At 49.2% G+C, this 19342-nt stretch overlaps 1 protein-coding gene and 1 long non-coding RNA gene across 4 annotated transcripts; one reads left to right on the top strand and one right to left on the bottom strand.

The window, feature by feature from the left end:
- Positions 1 to 388: 388 nt before the first annotated feature.
- On the bottom strand, positions 389 to 7687 carry LOC147599102 (uncharacterized). Its single transcript, XR_015260030.1, has 5 exons — positions 7301 to 7687; positions 5986 to 6070; positions 4568 to 4689; positions 3863 to 3941; positions 389 to 2468 (listed from the first exon to the last, which is right to left on the bottom strand). It is a non-coding gene; the product is annotated as an uncharacterized LOC147599102 (long non-coding RNA).
- Positions 7688 to 7885: 198 nt separating this feature from the next.
- Positions 7886 to 15440, top strand: PLEKHF1 (pleckstrin homology and FYVE domain containing 1). Of its 3 annotated transcripts, none has more exons than XM_086758458.1 (2): positions 7886 to 7973; positions 13144 to 15440. In XM_086758458.1, exon 2 carries the CDS (start codon positions 13156 to 13158, stop codon positions 13975 to 13977), a length of 822 nt encoding a protein of 273 aa, XP_086614584.1. In that variant the 5' UTR covers positions 7886 to 7973; positions 13144 to 13155; the 3' UTR covers positions 13978 to 15440. The 3 variants fall into 3 exon arrangements, with proteins under 3 accessions (XP_086614584.1, XP_086614585.1, XP_086614587.1); XM_086758459.1 differs by lacking the exon at positions 7886 to 7973 and adding an exon at positions 12783 to 12844; XM_086758461.1 differs by lacking the exon at positions 7886 to 7973 and adding an exon at positions 12869 to 13013.
- The last annotated feature ends 3902 nt before the right edge of the window (positions 15441 to 19342 follow it).

The raw sequence follows: 19342 nt of genomic DNA, 5'->3' as shown, positions 1-19342 counted from the left end.
AGTGTGGAGCCCACAGCAGGTGAGACTGACACAAGTGTCAGCCTCTATCCAGAGCTTGTAGGTACCACAGGAAGGCTTCGGCATGTGAAACAACTAGAGTAACAGTGACTAGTGATTCTCAGCTTTTATTTAAAAAATTGTACTTGCAAGCTTATCTCCACCAATTAATTAAAGGCACGCCAAGCAATAAATCTGAAGAAAATGTCAAACCAACCCTTCTTGCCCTCATTTACCTCAGTGCTGTGGCTGAACGACCAATTACAGCTTCAGCTGATAGGATTCCTGAGCAGTGTCTCTAGCACTCCCTGTATGATTTTTGGACCATCACTTAAAAACTTGGATTTGTTTCCTTTGCCTGTAATACATGGACAACACTCAAAGTCCTCAGGGGAGCACTACATTTGAGAATCGCTTTGGGGCTATATGAAAGCACTCTGTAAAGGTGTAAGGGAGCTGTGGGTTTGGATGCTGAGGCAGGACAACCCCTCAATATGAACAAAAAGGACTCTGATGCTCTTCCCATCTGCACTCTGGGTCCCTTGTGGAGCAGCCACAGCTGTAGCAGGGGTCCCAGTCAAACTGCAGGAGGTGGAGACATCTCAGCCATGCACTGAGCATAGGCAGAGGTCAGCTGTGCAGCAAAACCACCAAAAGTGGCTGTACCGCAGGCTTAATCCTCATTAGACCCACAACGAACACCCAGGCAGCACTTGTATAGCATGTGAGATGTATCCCAAACACATCACTTGCACTGCTCGTGCTCTCAATGCTCAGAAAGGGAAATCCTAGACAAAAATACAGGATTCCCATTGAAGATCTGCCCTGAGATGTCGGCAAGCTGAGGAAACCTCCAAGAAGAGGCAGAAAAGGCCACACTGTTGATTGACTATTGTGTCTGCAAGATGGATGAGAATTTGAACTCCTTTGTAAGGAGACCAAACATATCACTTAATAAAAACAAGGCATCCTACAATGAACCTCTCTTTCCCATATTTATTCCTCTCTAAACACAGCAGTGCACAGATTATAGGAAATGGTTTTACATTTAACTTCAACCCCAAGTGGTAAAGAAACGGATTGTATCTCACAACGTAAATTTGCATCTACCATCATTTAATGGATGTTTTATACATGCTATGTACTACTGTGTTTTTATGGAAAGGCGAAAAAATTACTTGGGAATTTGCTTTTAATTAAGCAATAAGGCTCAATGGGGTACTGCTATCATGCAATAAAACCACTCCTGGGGTGTTGTGAGGCATTTGGTCCAGATGAGTGCTTCAAATCACCCCCAGATTGTGATTAGATGATTACTCCCTGGAGTTAATATTAGATGGTTCTCTCTAGAGTTGTCTTATTGCTATTATAAAAAGTCTTCAACGTGGGGAAACTAAGTAGCTTTTGTGCTTGAAGAAGATGAAGTTCGCAGTTTCGACTGTTGAGTGGCTGTCTGAGCTGCGTGGGTCCCATAGATCAATTCATCTATTTAGCATGCGTGAAAGATCATCTCAGCGCATTTCTTTGACCTAAACAGTTTCACAATTAAGTGGCTTTCTTTTTTTTCTAGGAGATGGAAGGATATAAAGAGCAAACAACTCCAAAATAAAGCAGTCCCAAGACATGGCATTAAGGAATTTGATTCTGAGATATGTATTACTGGCTTTATCTTTTTGTAGGGAATAATGAATCCTAATTGCTATTATGCTAATTGTATTAATGAAGGCTAATGCATGCAGAAGCCATAAGAGATTCTCCCAAGTTGGGTGCAGGAGGAGGTGCGTGGCCTGAGGCATTTGTAGGGGCTCCCAAGCTAATGAATTTGAACAGCCCAAATGGTACAGAGCCAAACGGCCGTGCTCTTCCCTGCCTCCCCCAACCGCTCTTCAGGGTTGAGGTTTGAGAAGAAATATCTCATTCGGAGAAAAGACTCCCCCCTCAAAAAAACCCCCTGCAAATTGAAAACAAAAACCAAAGCTTCCTGCAGATGTCAGTACACCAGTAAAAGAGAAAGCTCAGGGAAACATGAACTCTTGCAGGTTCCTTCCACTCCCAAAAAGGCAGGATGGTAGCACATGGACGTGGACAATTTTTGCACAGCTTGAGCTGAAGTACAGAGTAGAATCCTCAACTCTTCCTTCAGATGTCCCTCAACAGCCCACCGCACACCTCCTCTTACACAAAATCCCTCTGGTTTCTCAAGCAGGCAACAACTTTTACACTTCACAAATTAACGTGTGGTCCTTCACACATCCTCTGCGCCCTAGCCTATGTCACATCTTATACTCTGCACATCCCAGGCAGCAATACAGTCTCTAAAAGCCAATAAGCCTCTTCCACCTGGTAAGAAATCTCCATGGTTCCTCCTTCAGCTCAGTACTTCTCCATTTGAAGATCCGGCATGCCAATGGATGGGGATCCCCGCCAAGCTGAGGTTTGCTGTCTTGGTTTCCAGGATATCTGCAGAACACCTTGGAAAAAAAACCACATGGCCTTTCTGTTTTTCCTTATATTTGAAGAACACTAAAGGAAATAAGGATTTCTTTTTTTCCCTTTCCCTTTCACAAAGCTCTCTGCAAAATGCACTCAATGCACAAAACTTCCCCAGGCAATCGCAGCAATGCCTTCCTGCACAAAAGGCATTGATGTGGGGTAAGGCATGAGTCCCTTACAAAGAGATTATTTTTCCTTTCTGAGCAACACACACACAGCCTGGGCAGCATTTCCAAAGGAAAGAGACCAAAGCATGTTCTCCACATAAACAGAAGCTATGTCCATGGGCAAAGCAGGATTTATGAATGAAACTCTTTTATGTGCCTTTGACTAATCAGTCAATCATAGGTGAACACATTTACATCTTTTTAAATTAACTGATGATTATCACACTCTTGTTCCCTGTGCTTTTTGCCCACTTTAATATTTGAAATGCCTAATCTACCTAAGTTCAGTGTTTGAAATACCTAATTGTTCACCGTTATTTATCTTGTGCAATAAAAGCACACTCTGAATATGAGATTGCTGTTTAAATAGAATAGCAATGGTAGGAAAAGAGTTCAGATGAAGAATATGCACAATATGTTACTCTGGAAGGAAGGCTGAGCCCAAAAGATGCAGTACTCTCTTACAGCATGCTGCAAAATGCTTTCAGCAGCCTTTTTAGACACACCTCTTTTTTCCACATTAATTTCATACGTTTTTCCTGTAATATTACACCCCTCTCTGCACTGAATACCTGTACCTTGTCATAGTTCTGGCATTTTATACTCTCTTACCTCACCTCTTTCTCACCTTCCCCTTTCATATTTTGACTAGAACTTGCTCCCGTTACTGGGAAGCACTACTCAGCTATAGTGGGCTGGCAGCAGGCCAAACCTATCGCTTGTTTGTCAGTGCATACTCACCCGCTCCTCTCCAGAGAACAAACTTCTGAGATTTCCCTGTTGTGTGTCCCTGTACTGGGCAGCTCTTGGGTGCAACCTGGAGACTCACGGCAACCAACTCACTTGATCAATCCACTCAGAAAATGAACACAGAGCTCATGGTGTTAAGGATGAAAGAAAGCATGGGTTAGTGAGACAATCTGAAAAAAAACAAAGATGAGGTAACCTGGACAAAAAAAACCCCTTTTCTACTGAAATAATGCAACTCCTTCCTTGCTTGGACCTGCTCACTTTTCAGCTACAAAATGCCCCTGCTACCTTCAACCCAGCAGCGACATGGGAGAAGCCACAGAACTGTCACAGGGCACGTGGCGTTGGTGCTCCGGGAGGCAGGGAAAGGGCCGCCAGTGTGGGACAGCGTGGGCGTTCCTGCACCGCAAGGCGAGGCCCATCCGCAGTCCCGGCGGCAGCAGCTTCCCACTCACCGCTTCGCATGCCCAGTGCCAGTGGTCCAGTGCTGCCCTCCTGACATCCGCCACACCCCTGCGCACTCTCTGCTGGACTCTATGAGTGTAAATCAGTATATCTGGTTTATTTATGGGTTTAAGTTTCGAGTTTTATCACGTCTCCTGCTCACAGTATACTCTATTATGCAGAATGGTACCCACTGATGACATCATATAAAGAACATTTCAGTGACAAAATACTCTGAATATAGTCAAGAAGGGGGAGGGAAATGGAACTACATATTACATGCTGATCCAAAACAGAAATTAAAACTCTTACTGAGCTTTGGATCAGATCTTCTAACTGCTTCTGTGATTACAGTTACAGATCGCTGTGAAGAGAATAAGCTATTAAAACTGAAATTGGCCTAACAAAGAAAGCCCCAACATTCCTCTCTCCCACTGTATGTTTCACCACTGCTATTTATCACTGAAAATTAAGAAGGAACAAGCAAAATAACTTATGTCCTCACAGCACTGACGTCCACAGACAACTGCCAAAGCTTAACACAAATACTAGCATACAGCCTAAAGACAACATGGGTTTGAAACCCTTCTCATAGTGCTGACAACCACGTATGTCATTTTACCGGGGAGAACACACTCTCCTATTTTTTTTTTTGCTGGAGCAAATAATTACTGTATCTTTATACACAGCATTTAAATTTACCCTCTGCTGTTTACCTGTTTGGTCATTATCGGTTGTTCAAGACTTCAGTTCCAACTCAGGACAGGAGAACAGGGATCAGGAGAACAGGGCTGAAGGTCTGAGCAGGGAAGGGCAAGGCACAGCAAACACAAAGGCTCTGTGATGCAAACTTGCAACTTTAGAATCTGTAAGTGCAAGTGGTTTCATGCTCCTTGCATACGACAGCTTTTGCAACAATCACTCAGATTTCTGAGCTGGGGCTTGACCCTGTGGTGAGGCACATGGGGCCGTGAGTCAGGAGCGCTGGGGGGATGTTCCTCGGCCTCCCAAGTGATTCACTCTGAGCCAGAGCCCATTGCTGCTGAAAACAATAGCGAATAACCCACTATCCCTGCTTCAGTGATCAAGCTGTGTATGGCCAGATGTAACTCTCCGAGTTTCAGTTTTACTCTCTGAGAGGAGGGTACAAACCCTCGTGGTTAGTAGCATTTATGCTGCACTTCAAGATCCTTAGAATAAAGTGCTGCACACATGCAAAGCACAGCGATGCCGTTGTAAAAACAAAAGCACATTGATTGTGTATCGCTTCCTTATGCAAAAGGCAGAGGAGAAGGCAGGTCTCAAGGCTGCTTTCAGGAATACTTTCATCATTCTGGCAATCATTTTGTGGCCAGGGAAGAACTCAAAAAGTGGGTGACTTCCTGCCCGAGAGAAGCCCTGAGGATGCAATGACCCTCTGAAACAGGTTTGTCTGGCGGCTGTTTCTGCACATGTGGTCCAGTGATATTTTGGGAACTGACGTTCTGAAGTTTCAGTCTGTACTGACAGAGCCAAGCAGGGCTCTGATTTCTGCACCGTGAGACTTGGAAGCACCTCATTTCTAAAGCATGCAAACGATGCTGGTAGGGCTTCAGGGACACAAATCAATCGCAGTAATTCACAGGTTTCTAAAACAGGCTGGTTAGCTGAATCCGCCTGGAGCCAGATCAGACAAACATGCATCCCTCCGTACACACCACGCTCTCACAGAGCATAGGACAGAGGTTATTCATGCTCACAAGTAACCTGTATAATGAACACGCGATGACTTATTGACTCATTAAGCAATAGGAGTAGTCCAAGCTCAATTCAATAAAATCTCCATAGCTAAAAGCTGTCTTGGCCACTGATGAAATACCCCATGTAGTCAATTAGTTAAAACAACTGTATATCCTATGATCACGGTGGGTTCCCAACATCCCAAACTGAATCTCAATATTGAGTTTTATTCAAAATAATTTTATCAAATGCCTGTTGTTTTGGGTTTTTTTTAACATGCACTAAACATACACTGAGCTCAGAATTTAACAGATGTTTTTGTTACTATTATAATCTAATCTTTTCCTGCAGGCTGTTGCAGTAATTTTGCCACTACAAGATAATAAAAAGCCATTTTCTCCCCTGCAGAGCTTACCTTTGGCTGACTCAGCTGAGCAGCTGCAGTTTCCTTTACTTGCTTTGAAATTATCTTGCCCAACTGGGATGCAGTATTTCTGGTACTGAGAAACAAGTGGTTTTGGAGAAAATGCCAGAGGCAATAGATCAAATAATGCAACTGGAGCAAGGTAAAGAGACTTTAAAAGCTGGTAATTTGCGCTGCAGCTTTTTCAAGTGGTCCCACAAATGTTTCGCTTTTACAGCCAGGAAAAAAGAGCTCCTGTGCCTGCCTGTCAAACAGCTCTTAAGATTACCGGTTAAACTCTGAGTTTGTATCTCAATAAGGCATTCAAACAAGGATGTAACAGCTTCCAAACCAATCAACCAACCACAGAAAGTCAGTTCTCAAGTGCAGCTGGTTAATACTGACTGCATGCCCAGGGTGTACCTCGAGGCTTCCCTCGCCTTGCGCAGCAGCTGCCTGAACACACCTCCACTTCTGGCTGGAGAAAGGAGAATCAACTTCCAAATCCTAGGCTGTTTGACTAACACAATTGCTATGTTTGGCCGACACTTAATGATTACCAAAAAAAAAACCAAGAAAAATAAATCAAAGTATTACACCTCAGTGATAAAGACTATGATTGGGATAACATGAGAGCAAATTCAGAATAATTTTAGCACATAGGGAAAAAAAACAGTTTAAGAGTAATAATCTGGTTAGATTGGAATTATTCTGACAGCTAAGACAAACTCTGACATATTTCGTTCAGCACTTTGTATATTTACAGCTAGCTTTATGTAAAAAAGCATTTTGTCGAGCATTACTTTCTAAGCTGGGCAGATCTCCCCAGACTGTTTGCAAGGCAGCCAGAACGGAGAGGGCTGGCGTCCGGGCTCAACATAAAACAGCTCCCATTTGCGAGAACTCATCCGCAAAGGCTCTGCCCCTGCTTCCGCTGACAGACCACTCTGTCTGCTGTCCCACAAGGACAGAGAAGACCCCACACTGAAGCCATAGCAATAAACTGAAATCACTGCTCAGCCCAGCAGCCTGCCCTCCATGGCGAGCTCTCTTCTCCCAGGTTCTCAGAAGCCTGCTGACGGCCTGACAGCCCTCTCCATAACCCACCCCATGCACTGGCAGGGAGCCACGTACGGCAATTAACTTCGTCCATGTCCTCGTTCATCGGTTCATCTGACACAAACTCGAAGTGTGAAGAAATAAGTTCTTGTGGAAACTCTCCTGACTGCCCAAGCACTTTAGATCTGAAGTGCAGCGCGAGCTTCCCAGCCCACATTATTACCAAAGAAAACGAAAACCTGGGGAAAAAAAAAAACATTTCTAATACCTTGACAGGTCCATCAGTTCACATTAAAAATGGAAAAGCTATTACAGAAAGTGAGAAAGCAGCTGAATTATAGATCAGAGCAGACCCGGGTAGCTCGGGGTGGTTCTACAGCGCCGGGCGAGGACCAGGGCTGGGCCTGCGGTGCCCACGGCCTCTGCCCACCCGCCCCACCACCCTCACGGCAGCGACAGGCGGGACGGGGCGCTGGGTGGCTCCCGGCACAGGCAGCCACCGGGGAGGTACCGCCACGGCGAGTGATGCCCGGGGGGGCTAACCCGGGGCGCCGGGCTGACGGGGCATCGCCGGGGGCGGGGCGGCAGGACAGGCCCTAAGGCGCCTGAAGGGCTGCACGGCCGGGCCCGCTCGCAAACGCTGAAGGCCGCGGGGGCTGCGAGGCTTCCCCGAGGCACGGCTGACGGGGAACGGTGCAGGGACAACGGCAAACGCCGCCCGCGCCCCCCTTCCTCAGTCGACGGGGAGACGGCGCTTTGGCGCCCCCTGGCGGCGCCCCGCCCCACCCCGCCCTCAGCCGCCTGCTCCGCTCCGCCATTGGCTACCGCCCAGCGGGGGCGGGGCCGCGGGAGCGCAGCCCGGGCGGGCGGCGGAGCGGAGCCGCCTGGCGCGGGGCGGCCGGGGAGCGCTCGGCGGGGGTGGCCGAGGCCCTTCCGCGGAGGTACGAGGCCGGGCGGGGATACGGGGGGGCTTGGCTGGGCGGGCGGCTGGCTTGTGCGGGAGGGGAGAGTTTGGGGAGAGTGGAGGGTTTCCGCCGCCGGGTCGGTGCGGAGGGAGGGGAGCGGTGCCGCGGCTCCGCTCCGCCCGCTGTCGGAGATAGGGGTGGGGGGGGCCGTGCTCGCCGCCGGGAGGGCTCGGTCCCGCGGGGCCCGTCGAGTGCCCGGCCCGCCTGGGGTCTGCGCCCGCTCCCGGGTGTCCCGTCACGCGCGTGCTGGGCGCTGCTCAGGGGGAGCCGGTCGGTGCCGAATCACCGCCCGCCGCTCCTCCGCACCCCGGTGTCCGACCTGCGCGCCGGTTAGACCGACGGCTTGTTTGGTTTTTTTAGAAGGGACTCTCAAGTTACCAAGTTTGCCCATGTACCGAAACCGCAGAGACTGATCCCGGTGCGGGGCTGTAGGAGGAATCCCCCGCCTCGGGCCGTACCTCCCTTCGCCTGGGAGGCGCCTGGGCTTCCAGGCACTGGGAGAGGAGGATTCATCCCGTCCATTCCCCGGGTGACCCACCCGCGGCGGCAAGCCTGTCTGTGTCATCTGTCGTGAGCCCTTATCTGGCCTGAGCTTATAACGGGTGGCCCGACCAAATGCCCTTATGATTCTCCTGTTGCCTCCAGCTCCAATGCCCGAGAGTTCCTCACGGAGATCTCTTCCTTATGGCTCATCCCGGTTGACACGGGTGAGCAGCAGAGTGGGGAGCAGGAGTACCTGCTGTACCCCCTAAGGATGGAGAGCAGGGGAGAAGGAGGGGGCCAGGCCCTTCCTTGAGTTTCAGATTTTCCTTCCTTCCTCCCATACAAAACTGCTTGGATGCCTCTGAGCCTGGGTGGCACGTGGAAGAGCCACAACTGAGCTTGTGCTACCAGCTGCTGGTTTTGGTAGCACCAGTCTGAGCTCCTCAAAAGCCACCACTCAGCTGTCCTTCGCTCTGGCCCTACATGCCAAGAGCCCTGGGCACACCAAGCAACAGTGGCAAGCAGCTCAGTAACGTGGCTAATCCATGTCCCATGGTTCTCAATCAAAGGCCTAATGCACAGCTGGGAGGGGGTTGCCAGAGCCTGCCCCCCTTGCCTCAAGTTGCCCAGTAGTTACAGCATGCTGGGAAGGAGGGAGAGGCAAGCTGAAATCCCCTCAGGCAGCGAAAAGGAGAGAAATTATGTTTTTCATGCTCTGAATGCCTGCTCTGGATAAAAGATGTCTGCATCCTGCTTACCACACTCGATAAGGTAGAGCTTACACCAGCCCTAACTCCAGCTGAGCAAAGCCGAAAGAGGGAGTAAGGGAGAACTGCAGAGAGATGAGGCTCAGGGCATTTTGTGCTGGCAGACCCCAGCAGTCAGACCTGCCCTCAGCATGCTGATACTCATGGAGCGTCCCGTCCACGTGCTGTGTGTGAGGTATGCAATGGATAGCAAGACTGTCCGTTCTGTTGACATCAAGAGCTGAAGAATCGGGTAGAACAGCTCACCGCATTGCTGTGCTTAAGCCTTAGATACACACCGACTTGAAAAACATACCCCAGACTCGCTGACCCAGGAGCTTAAGTGGAAATGCGCTGCCTGGCATGCATCAACATGGCTGTTTGTAATCACAAGTGAACAAGTGCTCATTGTTAAAAGACGTGGCTTGCTTACTTCTGGAATCGAGTGCCAAATAGTATTTTTTTTTTCCTTTGAATATCCGTCATATTAACTGAGTTACATAGTCCTTGCATCATATTTGATCACATGGAAAGCCAACAGATCTTGATGAAAAAACAACCCCAAAATTTGCTGTGCCAAAAACTCATGTGAAAAGTAGCATGCCAGTAAAGTGCATCTTCCCACCCTCGTTTCAATTGTGCAAGCTTTTGCTGCACGTGGTGCACGTGCATACATATCACTTGGTAATAAGCACTGTGACCCTGCTGATCTGACAGGACAAATTTGAACAAACGGGGAAAAAAATTACCAAAATTAACCAAAGATTAGAATCTATATCCTCATTTTTATATCTCACCACTTATTCCAAAGGGAGAGGCTCCCAGTAAAGGAGACCACATTAGCACTCAGCAGCTATCTTTATTTATCAAATTCACATAGTACTTCCATTCCAAAGCCAAAGTTGCGTATTATTTGCAGTGAGTCACAATATTCACGTGAAATTGGTTTGTACGGGGTTACTCAAGCTGAGCGCTATCTAGAGCTCGGGGCAGGGTTGATCTCGCATGTGGGATGAGGCGAGTCACCCTCTGCAGATGGCTGTTTCTCCCCGCTGACGGAAAAGGGCGCACGTAGAGGGAGAGAGTTAGTTGTCCGAGTCTAAAGGGAGTGAATCCCACTCCTCCTGTGTTTTTTACCGCACAGTACATGTATGTGCTCTTCTCAAGTCATTTATGCCTGAGGGGAGAGAGATGGAAGGAAAATGCTCTGCTTCTGCTTCCTTGGGAAAGCTCCTTCGGGAAGTACCCAGCGCTAAAGCAGCAGCTGACACTTCTAGTCTTAGCAGGGAAGATTTTCCCAGAACAGAGTGAGCTTTTCTTTGGTTAACTGATGGCATTTTAAGTAGGTAACAAACCAGAGGCTGGAGGAATAAGGACATACCCTGCAGGTGGAAGTGTGCTGCGTAATGGGAGCTCACTTTCATTTCTTTCACGTTGCAGGACTGCCCCTGTCCAGCCCCTTCTCCTTTGCTCCATGCAGCAAGTCCAAGAGCGTTCTGGCCTGTGTGGGAGCCCAGATCAATACAACAGCTACAGCTTTCATGGCAGCGGGGCTTGAACTCCTCTGAAAATGTCCTTGTGTTTCCAGGCTCTTTGTTGGCACAGTCTTCATATCTGACAAAACGTTTTCATTTCCACTGGGATCCGGTACACCAAGATCCCTAGAAACAGAGTTGTCTCAAGTACCATATTTGCTTCTAAAATACATAAAATAAAAGTAAGAGACACAAGCTAAGAGCTGGTGCTCCTTAACCCAGAAACACGAGGCAGCGAGACTGCTGGGAGCAGGATTAACTGCTTTGGTTTATTCCACTTGGTGTTGCTGGTGCCAAAAATTCCTGACAGTATTTTGTTGCATTCATGGTCTTTCCACATCAAACTTCCCAAGCTGTAATTTTAGTTTTTCTTTCTTCCTTTATTATTTTGTATGCTCATCTTGCTGTTTCCCTTAAAAGCTCCTCATCCAAGGATTTGTTTGTAAGAAACCCCAAGAGACCACATCCCAGGATAGGTATAACTCCCAGAATTCAAAGTCCAGGAGTTTGGTGTTCAGTTGTGGACTGTAGTTCGCCCTGCTTGTTTGTTCTTCTGATTTGTATATTTAAGAGGGAGAAAAAACACATGCTGCCCTGATGTCATTCAGGATAGTTTGGAATGTGTGTCCTGCAGCAGAGCAGCTCCATGGGTGCGCAGGTCCACACAGGCTGGCAGATCCAGGAGGGGGATGGAGACAGAGCCTTTCTCCCCTTTCTCCTCTCCCAAGTAACAAATCCCTTCACACAGCTTCTGTGTGTCCTTATGAAAACAGTGGGTTAGCTGGGGCATTGCTTCAGCCGCTGCTCATGGCATCACACCCCATCTGGCTGCAGCACGGCCCCTGGTCAGAGCGTTGCCGTTCATTGTAAATTGCCCTCCACGCTGGAGAACACGTACATGACTGCATACGCTTAACGCTGCTCAACTCCATCAAATCTGTCCTGGTCCTTCAGGCCCTGAAGATACACGTCCTTCCAGAAGCAAGTTGGACACCTTGGGATCTTCCCTGTAGTTCGAGGGAGACTCCAAAGAAGCCAGTTCTTCAGGAGCGCTGGCCACACAACACTTATTGGGGAAAGCTATTTCTGCAGGGTAGGTCGCTTCATTCAGGTCTCCCAGGGCTAAACCAGCACCTTAGCTTTGCGCAGGACACCCCAGCCTGCTCTATATTAGAAAATTCTGGGAACTTAGAGGAATTGACCAGTTTTTGTCAAATAGTTATGGTGAGAGGTAGATGGCATGCAGCAGCCTTGAGCAGTGGCTCTGTGGTTTCCCTTCTAGCATACCAAAGGGATGATTTGGGGTGCAGGGCAAGGGAAGAATGTAAATCATCATTGTCCCAAACACAGAGGACCAGGCATGTTCTCCTCCTCCTGCCTTTCCCCTCCAGCCTTCATGGCCGTAAGGACTCTGGACAAAGAGGATGCAGAAAATGGTGGAGAGCGGCTCTGCGTCAGTGATTCAATGAAGCGCTAACAGAAACCAGGGCGACACACATCCCTGTGATCTCGGAGCCACCTCGTGATGGCTGAGCTACCTCACTGGAGGAGGAAATGACTCACGTTCCCGTGGCTGGTCAGCCTCGGGGCGCCAGCCTTCAGCTCAGGAGGGGCTAGGTGCAATGAGAAATTGAACTTTCAGCTCAGAGCTGAGAAAGTTCCTTACTGCACACTACCAATAGCAAAACTTTTGCTTTCACTACAGTATTACCATTATCTAGGTTTTCCTATAACAAAAAAAAAAAAAACCCAACAGGCTATCGAAACTCCAGCATGTATGAGAAGGAGAGCGTGGAGGTGTGGGAAGGGTGAGCATGCTGCCTTCCACTTCCCCTTCAGCAGAGATCAGATTGTTTTCAGAATGACGTGTCTTGTAACTGGAAGCACCGGCAGCCCCGGCATAGCTGGGGTGATGGAGCAAGGGCTTGGCTCGTGTGGGTTTGTTCACATAACGGGTGCTTTTTTCTTTTCTTCTTTTTTTTTTTCCCCCCATTTTTGTCACACAGGGAGGAGCAGTGGAAACAAGCAGTACCGCACTCCATTTTGTTCCTGCTGCACCTCTGGCCCAAAATGGTGTTGTGGGGTGCGTGTGTCTGTAACTAGTCCTCAAGAAAGCAGGTGTGTGGTCAGAAACGAAAGGCTTGCTCCCAGGACACAGATCTCCCTGGGCCTGCGTCCAGCCCAGAATCAAGTAGCTCCCAGCACCAAGCGGGACAGAAGGGGGCGGGGGGCTGGTACCCTGGTGAGGAGTGGTAAGGAGATCACTCATAACCTCAGGCTGCATTAGGAGCAGCTCACCTGTGCATATGTTTGCTACTGGGCCTGACCCCGGTGCAGATATTTGCATCTTCATCACTTCCCTCTTTATTTTCCTCTCTTCAGAGCGAGCTGGAGATGGTGGACCATCTTGCAAACACAGAGATCAACAGCCAGCGCATTGCTGCTGTGGAAAATTGCTTTGGGGCTTCTGGACAGCCCTTAGCCGTGCCAGGAAGGGTCCTTCTGGGAGAAGGGATTTTAACCAAAGAATGCCGCAAGAAACCAAAGCCTCGCATATTCTTCCTTTTCAACGACATCCTTGTCTACGGCAGCATAGTCATCAACAAAAGGAAGTACAATTCCCAGCACATCATTCCCCTTGAAGATGTCACTTTGGAGACGCTGCCAGACACCTTGCAGATGAAGAACCGCTGGATGATTAAAACCTCCAAGAAGTCCTTTGTGGTCTCCGCCGCCTCCCTCACGGAGCGGAAGGAGTGGATCAGCCATCTGGAGGAGTGCATCAGGCACCTGCTCACAAAGACGGGCCGGCAGCCCTCCACGGAGCACGCGGCCCCCTGGATCCCAGACAAGGCCACGGACATCTGCATGCGCTGCACGCAGACCAAGTTCTCCACGCTCACCCGAAGGCACCACTGCCGCAAGTGCGGCTTTGTCGTCTGCGCAGACTGCTCCAGGCAGAGGTTCCTGATGCCGCGGCTGTCGCCCAAGCCCCTGAGGGTCTGCAACCTGTGCTACAGGCAGCTGCTGGCAGAAAAGAAGGAGGAGGCAGAGGCAGATCGCAGGCAGTCAGAGCCAGTCCGCTCTGCCGTCCCGGGCTATGAGCCCTCCAGTGGTGATGACAGCGACAAGTCTGATGATGACAAAGCTGATCAGTGGCCAGCAGACGCAGAGTTTTATACCTCAGAAGTATCCTGGTCATCCTTCCATAGCTGACCTCCTCGGGAGTTAGTGGCATTTAGAGATGGGGAAGCCAACTTCTTCAGCCTCCCATGCATGTCCTCCTTAATGTTTTCTCTGGAGGCTGTGCCTAGGAAGGTGGATCTTGGCCCTTGTGCGTGTGGGGAGCAGAGATGGGGTTACCCCGATGAGAACGTCTCTCATACGATGCGAGCACAAAGAGCAACAGCTCAGTGAAGAGCACGGGCTGGGGCAGAGACCTGCAGATCAGCCTTGGCCAAACGAGCTCACCCTTCGGTGCCTTAGTCTTCCTGTCTGCAAAAACAGAGCAATACTAACTTATTTTCTCAAATGCCTTGAGATCGGCTCTTGGGAGGAAAAGGAGCAAGAAATCCTGGAGTTAAACAGGCTTGCCTGCTAGTGGTATGTTCCTCTGTCATGGCGAGGGGCACTCTGGATGCCGTTTTCCAGGAGCTTTGCATCTGCATCAGAGATTCTCAGTGCACACGTGCCAGCCTGAGGGAAAAGTCACTCCTCCTTGCATGGTGAGGTCGGCACAGGCTGCCATTTCTGCACCTGGGTCTCAGCTTTGGAAACACTAAGGAAATGGTGCTCCAATTGCAGGGAGCTTGTCTGAGGCTCAGCGTGAGCAGCCTTAGCAAAGCACCAGAGCACTTGACACTCTTGCATAGGAAGAGGTTGTTTTGGTGGTACTGGGCAAGGGAGGAGGAAGGAGAAGGGAAGGGGGACAGGTAAAATTATACAGAGGAGTGAGTTAAGGAGGGAGAGACTTACTGAGATTGACTTAAGTAAGTGCAGAGCCCCAAATCTCAAAAACAGGTGTTTTCACCAGATTACCAGCAACTTGATGAACTCAAACCTCTCAGGTAAAAAAAAAAAAAAAAAAAAATCCAGGAAAATGCCCCAAATTTAGATCCTATGAAGTATATAGTATTTCAACTTCCACCTCCCTCCCAAGCAGGAGCCCAAGGCATTGAATGGTCACTTGTGGGCTCACCTCGTGTCTATCCGTCAGCGAGTCCAAAGTTAAGGTCCTGTATGTACTTTCAGGATTGGAGCACAAGACTTTACCATTAACTTGAGATCAAGTTCAATTTAAGTTTGAAATAAACCTTGTTTATTCAAGTATTCTATCATAATGTAGCGTGGGAGTAAATATACTGAAAATCAGACAACAGCAATTGTTTTGCAGCAGAGATTTCTACAAACTCCGTTATAACTTTTAGTATATTTTTGTATTGTGTATTTTATGCTCTGGAAAAGGAACATGGCTGGGAGTACACTGCCAATGTTATCAACTTTCCTTACCATGACCTGTTCCAAACAGTGCATTGTCTGCCAGACTTAGGGATTTTTAAATTTCAGTTCAAAGTAATCATTCTTACTGTCTTTTGTAAACTGCCACTGTTACAATGAATTTGTATCACTTGACTGTGTGTGAATAAAGATATGGCCAACAGGAAGAAGCCAGGAAAATATGACAGTAAAGCGTGTTGTTATTTAACAAGTCTTAAACACGAGCTGGGATTCAGGCTGGGCTGGCCAGCACAAATTCTGACTCCTCAGCCACGGAGTGAATACTCTGGGGATCTATTTATTGCTTGAAGGTAAGCACAAGTGAAAAAAAAAAAACCTACCCAACCTGCTGCTTCCTTTCTATTTATACCATGTTATCATCTGACCGAGTTTTCCCGAGTCTTTTGCAATCCCCTGCAGTAGTCCGTATTAATTGAAGCGGTATTTTTCCAGTGGGGGCACAGCTTAGGGTGGGTCAACAAACCTTATGACTTAAGCAGATGTTTTTGGGTTTTAAAGCAGTAAGTACACCGAGTTCTGTTTTTTCCATTCCCTCTCCAAGCTTAGTTCATCACTCTGCACAGCAGTGACTGTTTTTACAATGCCTCCCACCCACCAGAAGGGTGGACACACTATGCAAACAGAAAATGACCTTAAAAATAAACAGCCATTAGAACAGTTCACAAGCCAAAAATAGCCCAGCTGCTGAATCTGCGTCCATAGCTGGCGTTCCAGTTCCCTGCTCCTGAGGCGAAACTCCCGGTTTCTTCCAAGTAACTGGCTCCAGAAATGTATTCCAGCTTTGAATCTACTCATTAGTTCCTTTAGAGATCAGCTTTTCTTTATCTAATATGCCCAAAGGTCTTAGTATTATCAGCCCTGAAGGAGCAATGAACTGTTTTTATCCACTAGTGAAGGACAGGCTCGCCTCTAATAAATGCCTTCTTGTTGAGCAAGAGCTTTTCTTAATCACAGCAGGAAAAAAACCACCACAAAAAAACCAAACAAACTCCAACAAAAACAACCAAGCCCCTTTTTTCTGTGCATGCTGTAGCTGATGCCCTTTCTGGAAGTGCACGCACCTTCCAGCAACCCGTACGTCTGTGTTCCCTACAGGAGGGAGATGCAGAGAAGAGCCAAGGGTGGAAAAGCTGCGATGCTCGTTGTGAATAATTCAGAATAAGGACGACTTGCATCACATACACAGATACTGCCGTTTTGAAACGTGGCGTTTTGGAGCTGAGGCCGTGCACATGAGCTCTTGCACTTCCAGAGGCTTCTTACATGCACACTGCCTTGTGCGTGTCACTGCCTTCTCCCAGAGCATTCCCGTTCGCCACCCAGTCGCTCCGTGTTGCTCTCAGCCATGCTGGCAGTGTTGGGGTTTCGCGCCGCAGCTGCTGCCGAGCAGGGAGACCCGGAAAGGCTGGGGCTGCCACAGGTTGAAGACATTTCACATGGAAGCCCCAAATAACCTAGTGACTCTTAAACTGTTAATGCATACGGTAAAAGGAGCCTGCCCAGGAAAACACGGAGAAATTTAAACAAAGCCTCCTCCCCCTCCTCCTGTAGTTTTATTAGCCAGGCCGGGGAGCTCAGCGCTGGGATTGCAGCCCGGGGCTCCTGGCCTGCTGAACACATGGGTTTTACATCACGGGCTGTGCTGTTACAGTCCAGCCTGGAGTTTTCCAGACGGATTCTATCTCTAGCGCGTTAATGGGGCATTTCCTGATGGCTTGGGTTTTTTCTTTTTTGAGCTAAATAAATGCCTTACCAGGGATTCGTTAAAGATTGCAAACCCATGTGACTAGGAATAGCGGTAGCTTGAATGCTCACTTTGGAAAAACATCTGCAGGCTGGGGACGTTGTGGGGTCACATCCTCCTGAAAGGCTCCCAGACATGGTGCGTGGGGATCAGCTGCCAGAAGGGGTTCCTTGCTCAGCCCCTGCCTGAAGGCATCACGGCCCAAAGGGCAGAGCACCCTGCAGCCGTCCCATCTCTGCTGCCCGCCAGCCTTGGTACTGCCCCACCCTGGTTCAGGAAATCAGGCTGGCTGAAAACTGCTCCTTCTGCTCCCTCGAGCAGAAACTGGAGCCCAGGCGCTTTTAGAAAAATGCAAGGGTTTTTTTTGCCCTCAGCAAAATGGTTGCTTTTCAGCTGGAGAGTCCCTGAAGCTGTCAGGAGCAAGACTAGTGCACTGAGCACAGAAAACAAAACTTGAGTGTTAGCATCAGACCTGCTGAAACTGCTGGGGCTTGTCCAGCAAAGAGACAGGAAAACAGAGCTGGGGACCATGCAGTGAAGCAATCCTCTTCTGCTCTCCAAAGCCGGAAGGAAGAGGACAGTGCTGCCGTAGCATCCAGTCACAAAAGCAGAAGGAAAGGTAACAGGGAGATCTGCTCTGTAAATAAAGTGAAAAGCAAGGATCAAAGAGGTTCAGTGAAACACACGTGCTCGGCCGCCCCGAGGCACAGCCAAGGCACACCAACTCAGAGCATGGCGCTGACTCAGCAGTTCACAAGCATTTGGAGGCAGCAGGGTGAAGCGAGCCAGCTTCACGGTCAGATTCTTTCTCTCTCTTCCTCAAACGCTCAGTTTTTATCCAAGCAGGAGTTCTGGCTCTGCCACAGCCAGGACAGCCTCTGCCAATTCACTACTGCTGCAGTTTCTTATGTTGCTCAGCCTGAGATTTTTGGTGAGCAGAAGGAACTGAGGAGCACAGATGGTCCCAGCTACTGCTGAGCTGTAAAGCAGTACGTCTCCAATGAAAAATACAGGCTTCTGTTTCTGACTCTTTCTACTCCAGGCTGTGGATCTTTATGAAAGGTGATGGCAGTAAGAACATGTTACACTACTGTCACTTCCATGGTGGACAGGATAGGGCAAAACAGCTCCGAGAAACCCTTGCCCAAGACCTGAGCACTGGAGATGCTCTCCAGAGCAGCTGGGGAGGAGCGCTGGGCTCCGCGGAGGCATGGGCTGCACGCCATGGTGTAGAGCGCTGGAGGGACAACACACAGCCAGTTCTGCTCTATGTCGCATGTCACAGGCAGGAGAAACACCAGTGCCACACACGTGTATGGGAAGGAGCCTCTCCTGCCCGCGCATTCGTTCATAAAACCTCCAGACAGACAGCAGACAGTGCTGCGGTCCCGAGAGGGCAGCAGGAGGCGAGGCGGGCAGGGAGGCAGTACCGAGTGCTGACAAACACCGAGCGACTCCCTTTGAAGTTGGCATTTGACTTCATTTCCAGTAAGGCCCAGAAATGCAAATGAGCCCTAAGTAGGTTTTCTGTAAACCTCTTATCGAGAGGTTCATGGCCAAGAGCAGGTTACACAACCGCCTCAGTTTGCTACTGTCGGAAGGGCTGAGAAAAAAGGAGGAGGGGAGCTAGATGTGAGGTTTTGCTTTAGCAGAGCGCTCTCGTGCAGCGTTCTCTCTTGCATGGCTGAACCACCCTGGGGCAGAGCATCCGCTGTCGGCAGCGATCCCGCTGCCCTGGCTGCCCCACGCAGCAGGGGAGTGCTGTGCCCATTTGAGCTTTGTCTAGCCTCTCCTTTTTTGTCCTAAAAACAATGTGTTCTGGTGAGATCCTTCGGAAAAAAAACCCCAGATCTGAGACGGGAAGAGCATTAACTGAAAACCAGACAGGTCTCTTTTCCTGTAACAGACAGCAAAAAGAAAAAATATTCATAAGTGGATTTTATCAGAAGAGTTACACATAGGGTAAAACCAGACCGTTAGTGGTTTCATATACAAAGGCTCTTCCAGAGACACCAGAGGGAAAAGTCTGACACCAAGGCCTCTCTGTGGATTTGTTCCCCCTCCTGTCGAAACCTGCAGGAGTCACGTCCCCTAATACACATCACATCCCTATGTAGCCACCAGCCTGCGATGACCGCCTCACACAGCACAGCCCAGCTGCCAGAGGGCAGCACGGGCGAGCGCGTGTGCTGGGGGACCCTCTGGGCAGCCTGCCTGTGCTGCACGTCACCCCGTGAGCGGCATTGCTGGCTCTGCACCGAGCCCCGTGCCCAGGAGCGCGCAGCAGAGCAGCGCTTACGGGAGCGCCCCTTACAGCCG

The sequence above is a fragment of the Chlamydotis macqueenii genome, chromosome 13 (assembly GCF_036417535.1).
Source record: "Chlamydotis macqueenii isolate bChlMac1 chromosome 13, bChlMac1.mat, whole genome shotgun sequence".
Classification (NCBI taxonomy): domain Eukaryota; kingdom Metazoa; phylum Chordata; class Aves; order Otidiformes; family Otididae; genus Chlamydotis; species Chlamydotis macqueenii.
The sequence above is the reverse complement of the archived record's forward strand: the minus strand, read 5'-3'. Positions and strand labels throughout refer to the sequence as shown.